General features: G+C 34.3%; 1 protein-coding gene across 1 annotated transcript; it reads right to left on the minus strand.

Annotated features, from left to right (window-relative positions):
* Positions 1–657: 657 nt before the first annotated feature.
* Positions 658–8820, minus strand: LOC121409480 (peroxisomal sarcosine oxidase-like). The gene is made up of 8 exons (XM_041601400.1): positions 8687–8820; positions 7924–8080; positions 5544–5692; positions 4358–4577; positions 3828–4010; positions 3378–3515; positions 2501–2659; positions 658–1820 (listed from the first exon to the last, which is right to left on the minus strand). The coding sequence occupies exons 2-8, from the start codon at positions 8047–8049 to the stop codon at positions 1632–1634; spliced, it is 1164 nt and encodes a 387-aa protein (XP_041457334.1). The 5' UTR covers positions 8050–8080; positions 8687–8820; the 3' UTR covers positions 658–1631.
* Between the last annotated feature and the right edge of the window lie 10252 nt (positions 8821–19072).

The following is a 19072-nucleotide window of genomic DNA, read 5'->3' on the forward strand; positions in this document are numbered from 1 at the left end:
TTTATTAGAACATATTTAATCAGGTACAAAAGATCAGTATAAAACTGTTTTTCATCAATGACCTGATGAAAACATAAAGAATAACATAAATCATCACATCATACATGAAAATATAGTCAAAAATCTAAATCAAAGATAACAATACTTAGTAACATAAATAAACAAATATTGTCACTTAAATGGTAATATTCATCAAACTAAAATATTTTAAAATTATTAAAAGGAACAGTAACTAATTTTAATACTACTAATTGTATAATTTATTCGCTGATAAAAAACAATGAACAATGAAATAATCCTGGCACAATAGAAAATCGAGTGAAAAAAAAAAATGGCAATCAGTTATAAATGTATGTCTAACTATAAGATATCAAAGGGTTAGGATCATTACAATTAAAAGCAATGTAACATCAATATTAAATAGGAATAGGGGAATTGTATGTTACAACAAATGAAATATAAGTAAGGATTATTATGGATATTGGAATGTATAATCTCTCTTCGGTCATGCATTGACATTTGTCATAATCTCACACTTGCCGTATACATGGTATACAGTTTTCAATTTCAGTTCAATTCAATTCTTTTATTTCATTTCCATTCAAAACATAATACAAAGTAATATAAAGCAATACAAATCAAGTACAATTAAGGGCATTCTTACTTCGTAAAACAGAAAAAAATCAGTATAATATAGAGCATAAATGGAAATGGCAGTTGGCATATTGCACACAAGATTTGATGAACGATACAAAAATCATTTTGCAATATTATCAAGAATGTTTTTAATTTCATGGTAATCATATTTGAGCAATGACATTTACTTATAACTTTAAGACAAAGGCTTTGTTAAATATCTGGTTAACTCCAACCTTTCAATTCGAATTGAATTCGAAAAGCAGAAAGACAGATAGAGGGCGTTGTTCATCATTATCGAGAAGAACCTCATTGATCATGACGATCTCCATATTGAGATGACATATCATTCTATGTACTATTTATATTGTATCATTTTATTATTTTTTTAGAAAAAAGACAAATACACTAATAGATGTTAATATGCAAATTGAACTTATTAGGGTGTTCTAAAACAGGAGGGGGGGTGATTTGTGCGAAAATCCATAAAAAATAACAAATTATCATGCATGCAGCTTCCCATCATGTCACGTTTTAAATTCTAACAAAAAAAATCACAGAAAATTGGGAACTCTTCATAAATACAAGATAGGCTTGAACGGCTTCATGAACGTTTCAGCCGGAAAAAAAACAACACATGAAACTCGTTTTCTTGATAAAATTTCATATTTATTTCGAGTTTAGATTGATATGCAAATTGTTATATTCTTTTCATTATATATGTTTATTCATTCAAATACAAGTATCAACCTGAAATCGGGCTAATATTGGACCTGATCATTGAGGATGTGCCATTACGATGTAGCGTAACTTTTGAATCCAGGCAAGAATCTGGAAAGAATGGGGGGGGGGGCAAATTGCCATAGCTAGGTATTTATGCTATGAGAGTTTTTGCTAAAAAAAATATCGTTAGAAATTCTTGTGTCTCGATACCTCTTTATCTTTTTTTTTTTTTTTCATGAAATCCTGGAAGCGCCTGTATTCATGTCTCCCCATCATTTTTCAAATCTACTGATTGAGAAGAGCGAGATATCTAGTTGCGGTTGGACACCCTCAGCCAGTTGGGAGAGAAGCCGCCCCACAATAGGGGCATACATGAACCCCCGTCCAGCGAAGGCACAACCTATCGCTATGTTACTATACGATGGATGGACGTCAATGATGAAGGTCTGGTCTGGGGCCTCCTGCAGGGTGGGGTGTTAGAGAAGGAGGGTTAATTACAAAAATGAGATAGGGAGAGAGGGGGGGGGGGGGGGGTGAGACGGTGAACATTGGAAAAATAATGATGAAACATACGATCATCCTTATGACTACACAGTCTTGTACTATGATGGTCTGCATGAGACTGCAGAAGGCCTATTTACTCTTGGCAACTCCCCCTTTTTACTTTTATTTCGCTATCATGTTCCATTAATGATGGTCAAAGAATCTCATAAATGTATGGAAAGAAAATGGAAGCACTCCCAAATACACAACGAACAAGATTATTATAACTTCTAAAAATGGCCGTCATGATAATAATAAAAAATAATATTTTCTATCTTACCATGACTCCAGGTCAACGCTCTAATAGTTTCTGCCCCATTATTCAGCGTTTTTATGAAATGTTGTTTATTTTTTCACTTCGACAAAATGTCAAGTTTTGCGATGAAAGGTACTGTATATCTTGAAAATATCTAGAAAATGACAGCTTCCAATTTCGGGTTTTACCATTCTTTTTTTGCAAAATGAATTGTTATCCTTCACGACGAATAGAACTAGAAACAAATGAAAAACTATCGATTTTTTGGTGGTTAAATCATATTTGACTCGACAATTGTAGCATTATGAAGATTTTGAAATAGTATACAGGTCATTTTTTTACCGTAACGAGACAAGCTTCCTTTATAGCGGGACCATTGTCCGCATCCAGTCCCGGAAAGTGTTCCCGAATATAGTCCCGAAGAACATCTATATCCTGCTGTTCATCAGTTTGGTCACGGGAATCAGGATCATCGATTGGGGTGGACATCCACTTTCCCATCTATCGTTCGAAAAAAAAACGGAAAAAAGGGTAGCATGTCTCCGAGCATGTCACGGCCTTGATTCCTTACCCATAATGCATTATTTTTAATGTTTTTAATGAAATTTCCAACAATAAGGATGACATATGATATGGTGTATACCGGTGTATATCGAACGTTTATACAAAACCCTTTGGCGATGAATAAAGTGATTTCCAACTTCCTGTTTTCCGACAAAGATGATATAATGTATACAAATAGTGAAAATATCCTTATTTAAAAGGGTGTACTTCCCTATTCGAATAATAATAATATACAGTTCTTGTATAGCGCATATCACATTATGAATAATGTTTCTATGCGCTTCCAAAGGACTTGGATATTATTACCCCAGCTGTAGCTTGGCAGTCGTAATTACTAAGATTACAGCGCACACGCATTTCAAGGAATAAATTCCTGCCAGATATACCCATTCACTCACCTTGGTTGAGTGCAGCACAACGTGGACGAATTTCTTGCTGAATAAAATTACGCCATGGCCGGGATTCGAACCCACGACCCTCTGTTTCAAAGTCAGAAGACTAATCCACTGCATGGGCCACATTTACGCTCCACAACGATATAAACAAGAGTAATGGCAATGATGATGACAATGGTGATTATGAATGTGAGGTAGGAGAACTTTCTTTGAATAGATACATAATTATATATATAAAACAATAATGATATTCGTTATACCTTCATAAGTCCTGGATATTCATTGCTTGGGCACCCACTATAGGCAATTCCCTCTTTGTTCAAATCATTAAAGACTGGAAATTCCGCGTAGGTTCCTTGCACTCTCTCCTTCCAGAAGATGTGGTATGCCAGATGAACCTTACAAAATCAGTAAAGCATTCAAATATTTAATAATTTTATCCGAAAAGTGGTTGCCTATTCATCGTCAATATGCACCCTAGCCAGGTGATATAGTGGAGACCTCTGATACTTTCATGTGTTCTGTCTATCGCATGTCTAGAGTCTTACACAACAAAGTCGACTACAGCATCTCAATAAATATACAAATGTGGCACTTCGGCTTTCTAGTTTAAATGCAGAACTAAATTTAATTCAAGCTAACGGTAGGACCATACATAAGTAGGTATCAATACACAATGTTCGTATTTTGTTCATCACATTGCAATGTACCTGGAGTGATATGTTTAGTCCAAGTTGCTTTAGAACTGTTGATGCCCAAGGACCAGGAGCCAGGATGACACTTCTAGTCTGGTACTCACTTCGATTGGTCTTCACCGTTACCATGGCACCGGGAACAATCTCCAACATCTTCTCCTCATCGTGGAGAACTCCACCTCGTTTCACAAATGCACCCTAAATTATAATGATAGATATTTTCCAATGCTCATCATGCCTAAAGTGCAAAAGGGTAATCTTGATTATTGTAATGTACCTAAGGAGAGTATGCAGCTCAGAAATCGCCAAAGTAATGAATTTTTTAATCCCCGAAAATGATTAGAACTTTCCTCCATATTACAAAAGTTGTTTATGATTAATCTGATGAAGTGTATATTCTTTTACCGAACAGATTACTTCGAAAGCAACTAGAATCTATCTATCTATCTATCTATATATCTATCTATACATTTATCTATCTACCTATCTATCTATTTTTATATATCTTTCCATCCATCTATTCATCCATTTATAATGCAATATACCTGGAAAGCTTGAAGTGCCTTATTTGCTCGGATGTAACCCGCGTGCTGGTAAATACACAACTCAGAGTCTGCAGAATGTTTGAAGTTAGGTATCCGAATATTTGCCTCTTCGGCTGCTATCCGCTCCAAACCAGCTCCGGACTTCACCATTGACTGCATAACACGATTCGGATAACCGTCTTCCCATCCATCATTGGAAATAAGTAACATCCCAACTTTTCTGTGAGTAAGTAGGTTAATAGAATTTTAAACTTTAAAGTAATGGAAAATGAGAAAACCCAATCTTGATCGTAGATTTAAACCCGTTTTTATTGACATTTAGTATGTCCTTGCAATGTCAGGTGAAGAAGAGATTAGGCTTACTTTTATTTCTATTTTCACATATTTTCATTTTTCTCATAACACAATTATGAATGTAAGATCTCAGAATACAATTGTTTATTCCTTTGAATAGGAGTCAGTAAACGAACACAATGCGCACGAATAGTAAATATTGACAACTGATACAACTGAGAGAGAAAAGTTCGAATATTTTTTGTACAGGAAATATCCATGTATGCTAAATACGAATGATAAACCCTAACATATTTGTTCTCGATTCCCGTTTGAGTTGTACTGGTGACTGTAAGGAACGATAATGATAAATAGCGATTACGACGATGATGATGATAATAATAACGGTGATAATGAAATCGAGTGTGTAACCATGATGATGGTGTTGAAGATAGTGGTAGTGATGATGGTAGGCCTACACTGTGAAAATATTGGGTAAAATTGTTACCACCACGACGGTAAATATGTGTCCAACCATTTAGGCAGTATTTTACCCAATTGTGGGAAGCATATTGTCCAGTAAGGTTAAAAAAATAAGCAGCAATTACTTTAGAATGGGCATAAATGTTCATCACACTGGATAAATAAAAATGCCCCAAAGAAGTGCTCAATGTTGGTTGGACACATAACTACCCTCATGGTGCACTTTTACCGAATATATTTTAGAGTGTAATGTTTATTTTTTAAGGAGGTTCAAATTGCAAAAAAATGTTTCTCGTCGACGAAACGGTCGACCATGAACACGAAGGAGGTACAAATGGTCGACACGCAAAAAATCTATTGCAAAAACGGTCGACATTTTGCGTGTACATCTATATATACTTGATTGATATTGTATGAAGGAGATACTCACCTCAACAATTCGGTTTTAGTCTCCTTTTCCAACTCCTCCCATAGTGCATATGACTCGGAACTCAAGTTTTGAAAGCGTTCGTCTGACTTTGCTAAGCGAGTGATTCTACTGCCACCATGCGAACTACCTCTTGTGTGAGGTAATGAGTACTACAATGAAGAAAATAATACCGAGGAAATAAGATGAGTACGAATCAGATGGGATAACAGAAGAGACAGATGAAAACGAACAAAATTGGGAGAGAAGGAAGACAATCGTGACAATAGGAGAGGTGATCAAGAGGGAATAATAATAATTATTATACTTGCTTATATAGCGCCTAACACTTACTTTGTCAGAAGTCTCTAAGCGCTCTACAGTATATGCAGCATAATTACCCTGGCTTTAGCAGTGCAGCTGTTACGCGCGCTGCGTTTCAAGGAATAAATTCCTGCCAGGTACCCATTTACCTCACCTGGGTTGAGTGCAGCATATTGTGGATCAATTTCTTGCTGAAGGAAATTACGCCATGGTTGGGATTCGAACCCACGACCCTCTGTTTCAGAGTCCGGAGTCCACTGGGCCACAACGCTCCACGAATATGGATGAAGAGTAGTTTATATCAAAGAATGAAATAAGTTGCCACCAATCTTTAGATCCAGTCCAACACTGCCCATATTTAAAAATTCATTTCGAAATATTTATCTGAAAAATTACAAAATATCTTTAATTGATTCATGATAAACCATATGTGCGTGACTTTGGATTTCGTGTGTATTTTTCTTATTTACTCTCTAGATTATCATTGTATATATTTTTCATCTCATTATTGTTGTAATGTACTATATAAGGGGCCCTGTCAAAAGCTCTGCTTCTATGGGGTCCTAGACCAATCATGTATTCTCAATTTTTGTTAAACTGATTATGTCTCTTGTTTTTGATTGGTTTAAATAAAACTTGAACTTGAAGAGAATGAAAAGACCAAGGAGGATAATAAAAGAGAAGTGTAGGGCAAAGGAAAGTAAAAGAAGAAACGGATTAAAAAAGTAAGAAATAATTCAAGAATGAGAGAATTATTAATTAGATATAATTATTGACTTAATTCATATTATAGGCATACAAAACCATAACAAAGAAATTCCAACATAATATACTTTTAACCGTAACCAGATAACATTGGCACTACAGTAGAATAAAAAAACAATTATATTTGAATTGATTTTAATGTGTTTTATTGTATTCTTCTACATCCATGATTAAAGAGGTAAGCCTACAATAACTTGTACAAAGAAAAAATGATAATACAGAAAGAACACAAAATATGATTCATTTATAACAAATGAAAATACATTGAGAACACTTTTGGCGTGTAGCAACATTCCAAGCAAAACTTTACACATCTAACTTTTTATGATGGCATGCACAGAACAAAATGTCGAATATTATTGTTTTGATCATGATCTCATTTATAGGCCTGTCCATGTAGACAGTAGTTCATATTTACTTGGGTGAATTATGGGCCTTTTAAATTAGGACCAAAGTGCATCTTTACACTGTTAAAAAATTTCTACTAAGAAAAACAAAAAAATCCTTCAGCAGAGTTTCGAGAACACCTGTAATCACACTGCACTTTGTAATATTACATGTATTTGTGTAAAATTACAGAAAATAGATATTTGGTGCATGTAACCTTACATATTTATTGTAACAAAACTGCCCCCCCCCCCTTTTAAACAGGCCTGTTCTGTAAAATTCTATAAAAATTGTATAAAATCTTTCCTGTTTTAACAATTTACAGAACGATTTGGTAACTTCTTTCTGTAAAAAATCTGTATTTTTAAATTTTGTTCTGTAAAATCTTCAGTTTTTTTTCTAACAGTGTATGAAGAAACACAGATCATGTAATTCCTTTCTTTCAACATGATACTTTGTTTCTTAATATTGCCAACTCCCGCAAGATTACACTATCAAATACTCCCCCCCAGTAAATTATGTAATTGGTAATCGTGGTCATAATGGTAATTTTATATTCCTAAAGAATGTAGAACTCTCTCGCATTGTGATACTATCTTCAGAGTGTGGATGATCGACTCTTTAGATATTGATTTCAAACTAGATTTTTTTTTACAAACTTTTGTCACTGGAATTTCCTACACTACCGCCAAATATATCATAATGGTCTATACATTTTCGCTCGGCGACGTGGAATGAATTGCGTTTAAACGCAAGTAAAAAATCAATCGCAAGTCCCAATGCCCGCTGTTGATTGGTTGAAAATCGAGTTACGCATGATTTTTAGAGATGCGATTGATTGCAACTCTTTCTGCAACGGGCCCCAGTCGTTCTTAAAGTCGCCTCTTAACTATACGAACAGCGTTATGAAAGCTAGTGAAACACCTACCTGTTCTAAGAGTAGAACTCGACGTCCATCTCTCGCGCTGTAATAAGCGGCTGCTGATCCCTCGATGCCCGCCCCGATCACCACTACATCGAAGACCATCTCCTTTGTATTTCTGACATTGTCCATTGTGGTTTCCAATTTAAACAGTGTTGGGCGACTTGATAAGAATAGGAAGTAATAGTCCTAATATTATAAAGTTATATATCTCCTCTGTAATGATCAGGGGAAAATGTTTTGCACAGTCAAGTTGATATTATTCAATTCGCATATACAAGCTCTATAATCATGATAACAATTATTGAAATCCTGTATTCACTTTGGTAGATTCAAGGAGTATTCTAGTTTGAATTCAAATCGTCTGATAATGATGAAAGGGTAGATCATACAAAACATGTTTTGTGAAAGAAAAGCTCCAAAATCTAAAATAAATGGATGGAAATTAAACGACCACAAAAAATTGTCCCAAAATTGGCATCAGAAGTATATATATTTTTCCTTTGTAGTATTTAATATCATTATTTATTGTAACTACATAGTTGACCAGGCATTATATAATCGGTGAAAATTTAAAATTCTGTATTCATTATATCAGCAAAAGATTCCCTGACCAAAGCAAACATGAAATCTATTAAAATGGCTATACGATATGATAATTCATAGTACTGCATTTTGCAAGTTTTTTTGCTAAGTTTTCCGTGGTTAGTAAATTCTAATGAGAAACATTTTCATACAGTGAAAGTATTGCTAAAATGCAAACACTTACCGATACAACTAGATACACCGCGATGTGTTTTGTCAATGGAAATTTGTCTTGTTATCTTTATTCGCCAGATCTCACACAAACCGACACAGAAAAACAGAGTTTCTAAAATCTCATCCTGAAATAAACATATCAGAATCGTTATATGACGCACTAAATATAACAAGCACGCCCCTCGGTCAAAGGTATGCCCTTATTCTAGTTTCCCTTATTTCATTGAACATCCTGAAAACACACTCTTCGCTGTATACTGTCCACTGTGTGTTGATAATATTAATATGTATATGTGTGTGCATATATATATATATATATATTACTCAAATATATGTATCTTTGCCGTGGCAATTTTATTTTTGGAAAGGCCTGAAATAGTGCTTAAATAAACCCTTTTCAGATCACTACCATTTTTTTTCCAGCTCGCGCTCGCGCATTGTTGATTTTCATAATGAAATAAAGAATGCCCAGATTCTAGGTCTAAATCTCAAAGACATGCACACACTATAAATACGCAGTTTGTTCTTCATTCAAAACGTGCTTAAATTATCCAGTTTCATATCAGAATATCAAACATTTTCTTCACGCGCTTCGCGCTGGCATTATTAATGTAGGAAGATACCGAATAGTCATCCTTTTCGTGATTTACAAACATTAATAATGTGTCCCGTTTTTATGTCTAAATCTCTTTTTTTTCTTTTTCTCGCGCTTCGCGCTCGCCTGGAATGTTTAGTTATATACCTAATCCTGTTTATGATTACAAAAAAGTGCGCAGAATGTCCAATGTTTAGGTCAAAAAATTTCAGCTCGCGATTCGCGCTCGCACTATTTGATTGTGGAAATGTGTAACGTTTACATGGGGAACTCCAAACAGTCCTAAAAGGTCCGTTTTCCATTATAGGACAGAAAGTATATTTAAAAATTCTGCTCGCTATTCACGCTCGCAGCAATTATTTAGTTACGTGCACATCTTGTTCACGATCCCAATCATTGATTGCTCAGAATGTTCAATTTTCAGGACAAAAATGCTTTCGAACTATAAGGCTAATATAAGATTATAATTTTTATGTTTTGTGAGGATAAAGCTAAGAAATGACTTTTAGGATTACCCCTTCGAAAAAAACATATAAAAATCAACCTTGAGCGGCCAATCGGGGAAAATACGGGTTAACCCCCCCCCCATTGGCAAAAGCTGGATCCGCCCCCGATTTACATGTTTTAAGCACCTTTTATAATCATGAACAGGATGACAATTAGACCTGAAAAGGAATTTTTCCATTGGTTGACAGAACCTATCTGCTACATCAAATAAATTGGCCTAGTCCTGTAAGTAAAATTTTAAACCCACTGCAAGAGAAAAGTTAATATAAGTATACAAACAGACAAAGTGGATTATAGTTACCTTCATATTTTTTTACAGACGGTTCCAAAATAGTTGAGTCAGAAATCATTATATTTAACCATTAAAAAATATATAACCTAAGGTGTCTAGCGAATGAGTTTATATGTTTTCATACCAGATGACCATTTATTAAGAATTTGCTATTATGAAGGCCATATTTGAATTTTTATGGAAAAAATAACTTTTTAACAAAATACCATGTATATTGTCAATATACATTACTCGATATTGCTCTAAAATGATACCAGTGTGCCTGTCACAAGAAATTTCTCTTGTCACAGGCACACTACTGAATTGCTTCTTAGACTTTACTTGTTGGAATATCAATGCCTTGCTCTACCGTGTATACTGCAATTACTTAATTGCAATTCTCAATCTATATAAGGAAAACTGAACAATTGCAGGACTCTTTGCTCCGATTGTAAGCTCAGACACCAATGATGATATAATGTTTTGCTATGAACTTTTGAATTTTGGGTGCATTGTACTGTTAATACTTATAAAACGTGGATTTAATTGAATACTTGGTTTAGTGAATGATCCAGGACTTTGTTTACAACCACTTTCTGTTCTTCAGATTTTGAGTGTTGTCAATCATCAGCTGTATGGCCACAACAAGAATTATTTGTTTGTTTGCTGTAATGTTAATACTACACCGCCGGTTGGATGATCACAACATGGAGTAGCTCCATGATCATACATTGTACACTGTTCCACAAACATGTTAATGACACTTCAACTGAGTATAATGTGAAATTACTAAATCCTATTGTATATAATTCATGTAATCATAAATTAGCATTTTTCATACAACTTGCTTGAATTTCATGCGATATCATTCGTTACACAAAGAGAGATGAGCCTTCTTTCAGATTTCATAAGAAAACCTCCCAGCCCAAGTCTCGTTATTGCGTTGAATAAAGTACGCACCCAATCACGTCTTCATTCACTATTTATCTATTTCCTTTTTTTAGATTTTCGGCCCACATTCAATTCAATTCAATTCAAATTTATTTTCATTCTTCAAAATGATACAAATAAGTACAAAATAGATTGATTCAATTTAAATAAAAAATGGAAGAAAAAAAATACATATTTGAAAGTAATCTAAATATAAATTAACATACATGTCAAATTAAATCAATATAATCAATATCATTAGATATAATTGAATCAACGCAATTATATATCATAAGAAGAATGGAGGGGTCCACTGAAAAGCAAAGCTTGTATAATGTGGACCCCTCAAAAAATAGATACAAGGAATATAGAAATATACGTAAAGTAATACATGAAGATAACGAAAAGGCAAGTAATAATAGTAAATAACACGAAACAACACAACACATGAACATGAGGTGGACAATAGTACGATAACAACTGCCTAGAATATAGAAAGAAAATAGAGATAGGGAGAGGGATGCAAAGCTAATTTGCTGCATATAATTATATTATGTCTACACATACATACACATCAATACACGCACACACACACACACATATATATATATACATATATACACACACATACACACCCATACATACACGCATACATATACACATTACACATAAACATACACACACACACCCCACCATACACACATATACAAATACACCATTACACACGCACACACACACACACACATACAATAAAAAAGGTACAATATAATGTATAGACAAGATATAACTTTCAAATTTTATGTCTAACTGGAAAAAAAAATAATAATAAGGCTTTATGTTCTGTATAAACATAGATTAGCAAAAAATGATACAAAATTTTAGTTTAAACAGTGAATATAATTCATTAGGAAATAAGGAGCATAAATTTTAATTTGTTTTTAAAGGACAGTAAAGAACGGGCATCTTTAATCTCATCGCCAAGGGAGTTCCAAAATCTTGGACCTGTATATAAATAAGTATTTTGTGCTAGATGCGTTCTGAGGAGGGGCAAGTGATATTCATTTGACTGCCTGGTGGGATAGTTATGGAGGGATTGGTTTTGGTGAAACATAGAGTCAAATATGCGTGGCAACGAATTATTTTTGTATCTATACATGAATTGACCTAATTGAAATAAATATAAATTTTTTATTTTCATGATTTTATGTTCCAGGAACAATTGATCTGTATGAGAACGAACTGGTGCATTACATATAATTCGGAGTGTTTTCTTTTGTAAAATTAATATTTTGTCCAATAAAGAATTATGGGTATTTACCCATGCTAATATTCCATAATTAAGGTACGGTAAAATTAAGGAGGAATATAACATGAGTAATGTGACCTGAGGAAAATAGTGTTTTAACTTATTAATTATACCAATATTACGAGATAATATTTTGCTCACATGAAGAACGTGGGGTTTCCAAGAAAGTTTATTATCAACTATAATTCCTAAAAATTTAATTTGGGAAACACATTGTAAAGGTGTATCATCAAAGATAATGTCAGAAGGTAAAGATTCAATAGAATTACTAAATATCATATATTTGGTTTTGTTTAAATTAAGAGATAGTTTATTGGCGCGTATCCATTGAGTCAAATTTAGCAGTTCTAAATTCATGATCTGAACTAGAGTTTGAGGGTTTTTGTGAGCAAAAAATACATTGGAATCATCTGCAAAAAGAATGAAAGAAAGAATGTCAGATGATCTATGAAAATCGTTAATGTAAATAATGAATAAAAGAGGCCCTAATATACTACCTTGTGGGACACCACAATTAATGTCATGTTGATCAGAGATGTGATTATTTAAATAAACATATTGTTTTCTATTTTTAAGGTAATTCCTGAACCACTCCAAGGCAATTCCACGTATTCCATAATGAGAAAGCTTGTAAAGTAAAATGTCGTGGTTAATAGTGTCAAATGCCTTGGAGAAGTCCAGGAATATACCAATTAGATGCGAATGATCATCTAAAGAATGGGCTACTTTATGCACAAAATTTAAAAGAGCGTGGATAGTGCTATGTTTTTGTCTAAAACCAAATTGGAAGTTAGTGAATATATTATTGATTTTAAGAAATTTAGTTGTTCTAATAAAAATTAATCTCTCTAAAATCTTAGAAAGAGAAGAGAGTAAGGATATAGGACGGTAATTACCAGCATCAAGCTCGTCTCCCTTTTTAAATAAGGGAATAACTTTCGCAATTTTCATTTGTTTAGGAAAAATACCACTTAATATAGATTTATTTAATATATGTGTCAAGGGCTCAACAATAGACGATATGGTTCCTTTTAATATAAAATTACTTATGTCATCATGACCAGCACTGTGTTTATTATTTAAGGAGGAAACAATATCGGTCACTTCATAAATAGTAGTCGGATAGAAGAAAATGGAATTGGCATTAGGTTGTCCCAGGAATTTAGAAAAATGCTTATTGGATTGTGGAATTTTTTGTGCCAAATTTTCCCCTATCGTAGAAAAGTAAGAATTCAAAACATTGGCGATTTCTGTGGGATCTTCTATATTCCGATTATTAAATCTTATTTTAGTAATATTTGATTTCTTTTTTGAAATATTCAAAGCTTGCTTAATAACTTTCCATGTGTTTTTCATATCATGTTTATATTGTTCTAATTGAATCGAGTAATATTTCTTTTTTTCTGCACGCAAGACTTTTATTAATGTATTTTTATAAGAAGTATACTTAATTTTTGAATGTTCATTCTTCTTCAATTTGAATTTATAGTACAGTCGGTTTTTTTTATTAATTGAGCGCAAGAGGGAGTTAGAAATCCAGGGAAGTCTGGGTGATGTTTTATAATTAACTCGATTATCATTCTTTTTAGGAATATGATCATCTAGATGTTTTTTAAATATACTTAAAAAATTGCCTAAAGATAAATCAACATCGTCAGTGTTATAAACGCTAGACCAGTCAACTCTATCTAAACTGACACCAAGACTAGCTAATTTTTCTGGGGTGGCCCTACGTCTAGCTGGTAGGGGATATACTTTATTTAAGGAACATTTAAGATTGAAAAATGACATAATTGGATAATGATCAGTAATATCAGAAAGGACTATTAAGGATTCTGGGGGTGGTAATGAGTTACATAAAATATTGTCAAGGAGAGTGGCTGAGTGATTACTAACACGCGTAGGTTTAGAAATTAATGGCAAGAACGAGGCTGAGTAAAGTGTTTCAAGAAACTCATGTGAGAAATTGTTGTTAGCATGTTTTAATATACACAACAAAAAAAGTAAGTCCCCCCTAAACAAACATCAATAATTTCCGAACCAATGCGAGTTTTTGATATATTTTTACATGAGCGTGTAGGTAATTTTATAAGCTATCCTCTGAGTAAACGTTGTGGATGTATCTTACGTCATGCTTCAGTGAGCACCGTCAGAAGGCAAAAATGTCACTTTTCAAAAGTCACAAGCAAAATATCACGACTTTGATTCTATTGTACTGGAACTAATTCCACATTCTCATCATGAAAACTAGTCAGAAGGCTTGGAAAGGGTACTTTCTAAAAGACAATACAACTTTTTAAGCTAAATTTCACGGTTGAATAAACTCAAGTCCAAATTTGCTATAATTGGATTTTTACACATTTCTTTCAATAAAAAATGCTAGAATATGATGACAGTTATTTTGGGAAGACTATCTCCAACAATATTCACCGTTTCACGGTTCAATGAACATTTATTGGAAACAAAAAATGCGATTTTCAAATATCGTAGGCAAGTATTGCTTCATTTTTCTAACTGAAAATGATCTTTTCTCAACTTTTTTGTTATGTTCATGACCAATTAACATGCTTCAATGATTCAAAGGTGTCAAATTAAACATTTACGCTTGAATGAACATGTGGAATGTGATTAGCTCTTTTTTACGTTATTGGAAAAACTGCAATTTGTAACTATGGATATCTGTCACACAACTCCTTGCACAGAACATTTGATTTGATTTTTATGAAAATCCCGATGTTTAATGCATCAGTGAGCACACAATATTCGAAAATTATGCAAATGAGAAGAAAGTTCAAGGCCTTGGCCCCACTCTGTACCGAATCGAATGGTTATTTTGGTGTGCGCACATTTTGGATAGTGTTACTCTGAAGCCATGTGCGAAGTTTCATGAAATAACTGTTGGCAGAAGTAACAAAAACCGTCCATGAAACAAACCCTCATTTCATATTTGTTAAAATTTTGACTTCCTCTCTCATAGACTTGTGTACATTATGGGTGCATATGTTTAAGCATACGTAAACCCCTTATTCAATATGGTGGAACTTTTTTTCAAGACTGTCTTTAGCAATGTCGTTTGGCAGTAATGTTTATCAACCTATGGGCAGAATCATGTGCAAAAATGAAATCGATTTGTTCGTTTATGGATGAGTGAGCACGCATCAAAGTGGGAAAATTGGTATTTTCAATGTCACAGACTCATTTTAAAGGGTAATAAAGTGAATATTGGGGGCAAATTTGGTTTGAAAGGTGTCTTTAATTGCTGTTGTTTTTATCATCCATCATTTCTATCACCAAACACTTTCCGAACTTTAGCCATTTCATGGATGAGCGAGCACATTCGAAAATCTAGGAATGAATACTCTTTATACTGCATAAATGTATTCTTTTCCTAACAATTTCTCAGGATCAGTTGAATGTATGGACAGATCAGTGGTGGATCCAGAATTTTAAATGGGGGAGGGGCCTATAATCGGGGGAGCCATCAACTTTTTCAAATTTTAACATGATCTAACAAGTTGTAAAAGATAATACCCCAAAACCCCTATGATGACACGTCACAATACAGGGGCCGCAGAGCAGTTTTCAAAGTGTGGGGGGGGGGGCTGACCATGCCGAAAATCACAATCGTATTACATTTTTGTACTTGCTTATGGAAAAAAGTGGGGGGGGGGGCTGAAGCCCCCCAGCCCCCCCCCGCTTCCGCGGCCCCTGCAATACATCGTGCTCACTCAACCATGAACATACGATATCAAAATTTTGTCTGAAATGGTTAAATGATGGATAGTAAAACAGCGTAACACTATAAAGTTCACCTAAAAACAATTTTTGCCCAACTTTGTATTTGCACAATCTGAAAAACGACTCTTGTGACTTTCAAAAATGGTCATTTTTAATTCAATCTTTAATTACTCATGCATGACTCAACCGATCAATCTCATTTTTCCCCAGGAGTTGCTTAATGAGTGTAGAAAACCACCCATGAAATATCATATCTCAAAATAACTCGGTTCAAAAGTTACAGCAGTTTTATTTAGGGGGGACTTACTTTTTTTGTTGTGTATAGATCGATATTAAAATCGCCCATTACAAATACATCTTTGTTGACAAAATTCGCATTACTCAGAATAGATGTTATAAATTGAAAGAAATCATTATTATTTGAATTTGGGGGTCTATAAATAATTCCAACTATTATATTTTTGCTATGAGGAATAGAAATTTCAATAAATAGTGACTCAATAAACTCATTCATAAAATTAAGTTCGTTTAGGACAGTGAATTCAAAATTAATGGAAAGATAAAGTGCTACGCCCCCACCCAACTTTTTTGATCTGTTATTAACAATGAAGTCATATCCATCTATTGCATAAGGTAAATTTGTGTCAGTGGAAAGCCAAGTTTCGGTCAAGCCAATAACTGAAAAAGAATGTTTATTTTGGTTGTCTAAAAGAATCTGAAGTTCTTCAAAATGTTTACTTATGCTTCTGATATTCATATGCAGTAAGGAAAATGAGTTTTTAGAAAATGTTTTTGTTACTTCTTTTAATTGTAATTGAGTAATATATTTCGAGGAGGGAATTGGAAGTGAACATTGATTAGAATCATTGGCATAATTTAACTCCTCAGATGATATATTAAGGTTATCTGCAAATCTTGAGGGCCGATGCTTAAATTTAAAAGGAACGGTGGTAAGCGTACTAATGAAGGTTTAAGAAGATTGGCATGACATCTTTAATCAAACGTGATTAATCAAACATGAAATTGACTTTAAACCAATGGGATGCACGGTTAGTGACTTGCGATTGATTTTTAGTTGTTTTTAAAGGCAACTCTTTCTGCAATTGCCCCCCCCCCTGGACTAGCATGGTGCAATCAAGAACTTCTGTTGAAATATTCTGTTTCTGTTTGTGTTTCTGTTTGTGGTAACTCCCGTAAGAACTCGGCAGGACAGCAATTTGCTGGTAAACGCCAACATGGCCAAGCTGGTATATAACCAATTACCTATGAAACATTTTACGTCTAGGTTAATCAGTCATAGTGGCTGACGTTATAGACGACAGATATCGCTCTCGGGCCTTTTTTTTTATCAAAGTGGAGACAATGGCAGAGTTGGGATTCGAACTCACAACCTTGCGATTGTGATTCCAATGCTCTAACCACTGGACCACACGACTTCATTCGATCCGAATAAAGAAATATATATTTAGTCACTGGTTCTTGAGCTCGGAATCTTTCATTGAGTTGATGATGCCTATGTGCTGATTGTGCCCTCAGAGTCCCTATATAGGATTAGAGAACAGGATGAAAAAATTACACGGGGGTTTGGCAGGATCCTGGGAACGATATTTTAACTGGGTGTGCTGATGTAAATTTGACAAGCAAAAAAAAAACAAAAAAAAAAAAACAACAAAAACTTTCACTAAAAAATGAAGGTCACCTTGGTCCCGAGAAAGGGGGCACTTTTGTGTTACATTTATTAATTTAGCACATGTATACTAGGATCCCAGGCATGCCAGGGGGTGCTTCAAATGAAGAATAATACACGCAGCACCCCCCAGTCAAAACTTGGGGGTGCTTCAGTACCCCCGCTTCCCAGGGCCACCCCCCCCCCTGACTAAGGTCATGTGTATAGTACCCGAAAGGATTACATGGGGCTGAAAATATCCCGTTTTCAAAATAATCGGTACCAAAGATATACTGTACTAAATTAGAGTTTTTTCTCTGCGAGATAGGCACCCTACTCAGGATTACAAAAAGATGTCGAATAACTTTTCAACCCGAGCTTCGCTCTGGCAATAGCATATCAAAATACATGCTATTGTCAGGCTAGAAAATGCAATTTTTTTTTGCTTTCCCCTCGCGCTCGCATTGTTTAGCATATCCAATTATTAGCTCTCAGTCTCTCCCATTAAAGATATGTTTAAAATGCTCAGTTTTTTAATTCGAAATTTTCAACTCACGGTTCGGGCTCGAATCAATCGTTTAATTAGATATTGATAATGTTCATTATTTGGTGGTGAATTTTTTTACCTCATATAAGCATGAATGCTTGTAAGAAAGTAACCAGAGGACCGACGGTTTAAGGTCCGAGTGTTTTTTTTATGTGGATTTAAATGCCTTACCAAAGAGCACAAGGGCTAAAGTGGGAATCGAAGCCAGGTCACCGGAATCCGAAAACCCCTCTCAACAGATTGAGCTATCGCGCCTCAGGATGTTTCCTTTCTGACTTAAGAAAAAAAGAAATAAAAAAGCCAGCTCGCACTTGTACGGTTGTTATTTTTTTTAAATAGATACATGGTTTTCTTTATTTCAAAACGTCATTAAATCGTCCAGTTTACAGATTGGAATATTAAAAAAATCAGATTGCGCTTATTGAAAAAATATGTATTAAATGCTCCGTTTTTAGGGCATATAAAATACAAATCTGCTTGCGATTCGCGCTGTCATTATTTAATTAGGCCATGAGAGATACCTAATCGGTTTTGTGAGAATAAAGCTAATATGTACTTGATAATAAATACTTGATAAATAAATATATTTTGATACCCCCTGCAAAATATCACCCCCCCCCCTTATAGTTGCACTGCTGGTGAGCGTACTTGAGTGACCGAGTCCTTTAATTAAACAAAAGCCTTAATTTAGGGCAGAATTTTTGTTTCATAAGAAATCAATGTTTTAAATTTGAAATGTATATTTATCAACGTGGAGCAATGTGGCCCGGTGTATTAGTCTCCGGACTTTGAAACAGAGGGTCGTGGGTTCAAATCCCGGCCATGGCGTAATTTCC

This window comes from Lytechinus variegatus, chromosome 2, assembly GCF_018143015.1.
Source record: "Lytechinus variegatus isolate NC3 chromosome 2, Lvar_3.0, whole genome shotgun sequence".
Classification (NCBI taxonomy): domain Eukaryota; kingdom Metazoa; phylum Echinodermata; class Echinoidea; order Temnopleuroida; family Toxopneustidae; genus Lytechinus; species Lytechinus variegatus.